Here is a 5504-nt window from a genome sequence, read left to right as displayed (position 1 = left end):
TATGTTTTAACCTTCACAGGGCACCACCGGCCAGCCCCATATAGTTTATATACCATAATGAATACAGCTCTCCTAAAACTAGCAATCATCTATGTTTACTCTAACATGATCACTCCTTGTCATCCATTCTTGGCATGTCATTAAGGCAAATACACCACCGCTAAAAATTGCCACTGCTGCAATAGGCACCTTATGCAATTCCCAAAGGTGTCCCTCCTGCTCCTTGGCCATCATGTCCAGTTGTCTCATGGGCATAATGGTAAAATCGCTGTCCTGCCAGTTACCAGTGGCGGCCTATATAAAGGTGCCCCGGCCCGCCGGCCGCCAATGCATCACCACCACCACCACCACAGTCCACGGCCAGCAACACAGCAGATTCAATTCGTCATCACTAGCAAGCGAGCGAGCGAGCTGAGCTCTGGGTGGAGAGGCATGGGGATGAAGGGAGGAGGAGTAGGAGCGGCCGGAGGGAGTAGTGGGGGTGATGAGGCATGGGCTAGGGCCGCAGGGGACGGGGACGGGGACGGGAAGCAGGCGGCGGCGGTGCGGGCTCCGTCGTGGCGTGAGCGGGAGAACAACCGGCAGCGGGAGCGCTGTCGCCGGGTGATCGCGCGGAGGATCTTCGCCGGGCTGCGCCTGTACGGCAACTACGCCCTCCCCAGGCACTGCGACAACAACAACGTGCTCATGGCGCTCTGCGAGGAGGCCGGCTGGACCGTCGAGGCCGACGGCACCACCTACCGCAAGGTACCCATGCGTTTTCTCGCGCGCTAGCTGTGTGTGTTCCGTGGTCGTCGCCGCGCGCCGCCGTCTTTTTTCCCAATATTGTTCTTGTCGTCGTCCTGCTTCGCTTCGCTTTGCCAATCGAGCTGCGCTGCGTGTGTAGTGTAGTATCGTCGACAGTTCTCTTTTCCGCTTTTGTTTGTACTTTTGTAGCAAAACTCCAAAATTTGTTTCATTATTTTCGATCCCGTACAGTTGCTTGTCAAGTTGTCGTCTAGCTATATCGACTGCTGTTCCATTGCCTAGCCTGCCTTTCCAACAAGATTGGATGAGCAGCTATCCACTGCAGTGCAGCCACGGCTCTGACGAAAGGTAGCTGTGCTACCATGCATGTCACGTTACAGACTTACAGCACCATGCCTGCAGATTGTGTTGTCGTCCTTGTTCTTGATCTGTGTTTTACTCTCCATGCGTGTTCTGATGCTGCTGCTTCGTTCAGTCGTTAGTCGTACGTAATGTCGACTGTAAACGGAATAACGGATGTGTGTTCAGGGACAGAAAACCCGTGTTGTCGTTTGCTTTTACAATGCCTTGCGATTGCACATTTTTCGCGTGCATGAATGCATGTCTATCATATGTTCACTGATATGATATCTTTCGATCGGCTTTCGTTTTGTGTTTATTTATTCAGGGACCCAAGCCTGATCGGGCAGGTGATCAGCACATGGCCGACATCGGCGGGTCTGCTCCGGCTCCGGTGAAGAACCCAGGCGGAGCTTCCTACAGCCTGACCCGGGCGTCGTCACCCTCCGGCATCATGCTCGGCGGCGGTGGCAGCGGCGGGTCGTCCGACCCAATTCCGGCGTGGCTCAAGAACCAGTCCAAGCAGCTCAGCGACAACTCGTACCCAAATTTCTTCGCGAGCTCCTCCAACTCCAAGGCGCCGGCGACGCCGCAGGACGGCTCCGCGCCCTCGTCCCCGCTGCGCCTCCGCAAGATGTCGCGCTACTCCTCCCCGCCGCCAAGCTCGGCGAGGGCCTCGGCCTCCAACTCCAACGTGCTGCCGCCGCCTCCGTGGGCCACGGGTGCTGGCGCCAGCCGCTTCTCCTTCCAGACCTCCACCCCGCCGCTAATGAGCACCGTCAATGGCCGGACCCCCGGCCCCGACCCGGTGAGCCTGCTGGCGGGGTTCCAAATATCCAACGCCGCGGCCAACAAACAGGCAGCGGCGTACAGCAGCAGCTTCGTGGCGTCCGGCGCGTCGTCGCTCGGTGCCGGGAGCTCTGCATCTGGTTCTGGCTGGAAGCCCTGGATGCTCCCGCCGCTGCCGGGACGCAGCAGAAGTGGGGCGTCGGCCGCGATCCGTGGCCGCGGTGGCGCGCTGATGTCGGGCCGCGGTGGCGCGCTGATGTCGGGCCGCGGTGGCGCGCTGCTGTCCCCGCTCGGGTTCTCGTTCCGCAGGAGCGGCGGGGAGCAGGCGGGCGCGAGGGAGGAGGACGTGATGACCGAGAAGAACGCCGACGAGGAGGATGGCCTGGAGCTCACCCTGGGGAACGCGGCGACGCGCAAGGACCGCGCTTGAGCTCACCGATTGATCGAGCCGCTGCTGCAACAAGACGATGCGCGCATGAGCTGATTGGGAATGAAGCTATCTTTATATATAGTAGGGTAGGGACTCATCAGGCACTCGGCGTGGTCATAATTTAACTTCACCAAAGACTGTTGGGTGTTGGTGTTTAACTTTAGCCTATCTTATTATCTATCTTATTACTATCTATCTTAGTATCTCATCGTAACTTTAGCCTATCTTAATTATTACTAATACCGACAGTTTGCTAAAAGTACTTGGCATTCTAGGATTTTTGCCAAAACCACAAAAAAAACAGCCTCCAACAAGTTGGCAAACCTACCTGGCAATTATGTGAGATTGACAAAATTTCCCCTTCACTTGGCAAATATGCCAAGTCCTCCATCACTTGCATTATGTGTATCCCAATTTGCCAACTAGTTTTGCCAACTTGTTGGAGGCTCAATTTTATGATTTTGGCAAAAATCCTACAATGTCAAGTTCTTTTGCCAAGTCCAAATAACAAATTGTTGGAGAAGGTTTCTTTTTTCACTTGGCATTTGGTTTCGAGACTTGGCAAAACTATAGATTTGCCAAGTGAGTTTTAGCAAACTATTGGAGTTGCTCTTACTATCCATCTAGTTTCTCGTCATCAGTTATCCTTATTTCCCATCTTTGTTTGCTCTTCTTCTGTTTTTATCTTTGCAAGAAATGAAAACGGAAACAGACATGGCAATGGGAAGGCTTGTGTCTTCATGTAATCATGGATTGCCAGGCGGTTGGATTAAAGCTAATGAAAAGTATCAGTTATAGTTAAGCAATTAAATGTCTTCTGCTGCTGTGTGTGCTTTCTTTGGCAATAATTTTTCAGTTTGCATGGTTTCATCGACTGATTTCTACGAGCAACTATGTAGGACGCAGAAAAGTTATGGACCCAATTGGAATACAAGAATTTCATAGTAATCATACAAAAATTTCACACATTATATTTATAGAACCAGGAAAAAAATTCTATGGGAGCCTAAATCTGCTTCTATAGGCATGTACTTGCGTCCTAAAACCGTCGGATGACGATGGATATACATATGCTACAGGAGAGAGACAATGGATGCACTGCACCTATGAGGATGGGAGCACCCCCTGGTCCAAAAAAAAACTAGCTGTGGCATGTGTGGCTGTTTGGGCTGATCGGCTTGGTACACTGCAGGACGTTACGGCATTAGCACCGGTCGGGAAGGGTCTGTTGCTCCGGTTCCCGAGCCGGTGCTGCCCTTTCGGGACTAAAGGCCCTCCCTTTAGTCCCGGTTCGGGGAACCGGGGCTAAAGCCCTCTCCTTTAACACCGGTTGGTAATACCAACCGGTGTTAAAGGATCCTGCCAGGGCTGCCACGTTGCAGGACCCTTTAACACCGGTTGGGGGTTTTTTTTTATTTCACTTCTTCGGTTCTGTTTATTGTTTATATATAATATATAATAATAGGTTTTTCAATACATGTTTTTGCTGATACAATAATATATTTATATTACACGCATATTAAGCATATATAAATGAAAATTATAGGCTTAGCTTAATAATTAAGCTTTGCCTATAATAAAATGAATAGGCCACATCAAAAATTAAATAGATATGTAAAAAGCTTTTTATATATATAGTTTTATATGTACAAAATTCGTAACACATATATACATAGAGTTTTTTCTCCCAATGTCTACAAACGATACAAATGATCATCGTTGTTTGGAATAAGAGTTTCGTTGCCGTTGAAGTGAAACTCGCCGTTTGGATTGATCACTTGCTCGCGGAGAAATCCTGCTATCATCTCTTGGATAGCTTTGATTCGGTCTTTTTGTAGGACCTTTTCCCTCAACCATTCCGTCTTTAATTTGAAATAAATAAAAAAGGTATTAGTTATGTAAGTTATTCAATATAATTCAGGAGATAATGAAAAGAGACATGTAACGTACTCTGAGCGTCTCTGTGGGTGTTTCATTGACTTGTGCCATCATGAATTTGCACACGTAATATGCACATAGATTGTTCCCCCCTTCTTGTCTTAAACACCACTGTACGATATATATATATATATATATATATATATATATATATATAATATTCACGACCACGACAATAAGAAGGCTAAAAGTTAGCGAAAGTTTGCTAGTTAGTAGAACTTACTTGTGGATGTATTATGTTAAGCGGCGCTTTATTTACATCCACTGAGATGTTCACGGTCAATGAATCTTTCCCAAACCCTACACACAGCCATTGTGGATCGTGAACTAATAATTACAAAGTCATATTATATGATATTCTTCTAGCTGAGATCGACATTACGTACCTTTGAATAATGTTTGCCATTTGTTGATAATTTTCTTGTGGTTTTCTCATTGAGTCAAAGATTATCAACCGGTTCTTGGGAATTTCAATGACCATGAGTATCTAGTGAAAGCTGTTTACACACATATATATAGTCAGGCCTATATATAACTATATAAAACTTGTCTCGAGTAATAATAAGTAAAAAAATATGCATGCACTTAATAACTATATAACTCACTCGAAGTTGAAGGGGAAGAGTATTTTTTGTTTTTCTTTTTGGTTCACAAGGAACCTCATAAGATTGGTGCAGACTTCTGTCTCATGAGCTGCTGTCCACACTGCCTGCGGAGCCTTGAAAACAATATAAGGGTCAACGAACCCAATACTATTGTCATTTCTCATTCTGAGCTCTCTCATTTGGTGCCTGCATATATACATACAAATCCTAAATGTGTAAGGATTATATACATGTAATTAAAGAAGTTAGAAGTATAATAAAAAGAAAAAAATACTTACAGACAAAAGCAGCTGACAAGAGAATTGTCGAGAGCGTCGAGGTGACATAATTGGTGCACTTCTTCGAACTGCACGTATATGAGGTCATCTCCACGGAAGTAGTGATGTTGTCTAATACGAACAGAAATCCAATTGTCTCCCCTTTTAGACGCCTCAATGCACCATTTGTTTATTGCAAACATTTGTGTGCCGAGCTCATGTAAACGCTGAGGGTCGAATAGACTCCTGCCCGGCTCATATCTTGCCCTCCATTGATCAACTACCTCAGCTTTTTCAAATGTTTGGCAACCAAGAATAGCGGCAATTTCTTCCATATTTAATCCGCTCTGTCCAAAGTAACGCTCAAGCGAGTTTAGCTCAGACAACGCTAAGGATTTC

The 5504-nt window shown here is 47.1% G+C and overlaps 1 protein-coding gene across 1 annotated transcript; it reads left to right on the top strand.

Moving 5' to 3' along the window:
• LOC8073815 (protein BZR1 homolog 4) lies at positions 433-2305 on the top strand. The gene is made up of 2 exons (XM_002453531.1): positions 433-747; positions 1415-2305. The coding sequence occupies exons 1-2, from the start codon at positions 433-435 to the stop codon at positions 2303-2305; spliced, it is 1206 nt and encodes a 401-aa protein (XP_002453576.1).

Source organism: Sorghum bicolor, chromosome 4, assembly GCF_000003195.3.
Source record: "Sorghum bicolor cultivar BTx623 chromosome 4, Sorghum_bicolor_NCBIv3, whole genome shotgun sequence".
In the NCBI taxonomy this organism is placed as follows: domain Eukaryota; kingdom Viridiplantae; phylum Streptophyta; class Magnoliopsida; order Poales; family Poaceae; genus Sorghum; species Sorghum bicolor.
Note: the sequence above shows the minus strand (reverse complement) of the source record. Positions and strands in the feature narration are given on the sequence as shown.

Bases quoted from the DNA above. Each gene is read 5' to 3' on its own strand.
- LOC8073815 (XM_002453531.1), top strand. From the start codon at position 433: ATGGGGATGAAGGGAGGAGGAGTAGGAGCGGCCGGAGGGAGTAGTGGG. The intron at 748-1,414 runs GTACCCATGCGT...TTATTTATTCAG, and splicing joins ACGGCACCACCTACCGCAAG to GGACCCAAGCCTGATCGGGC.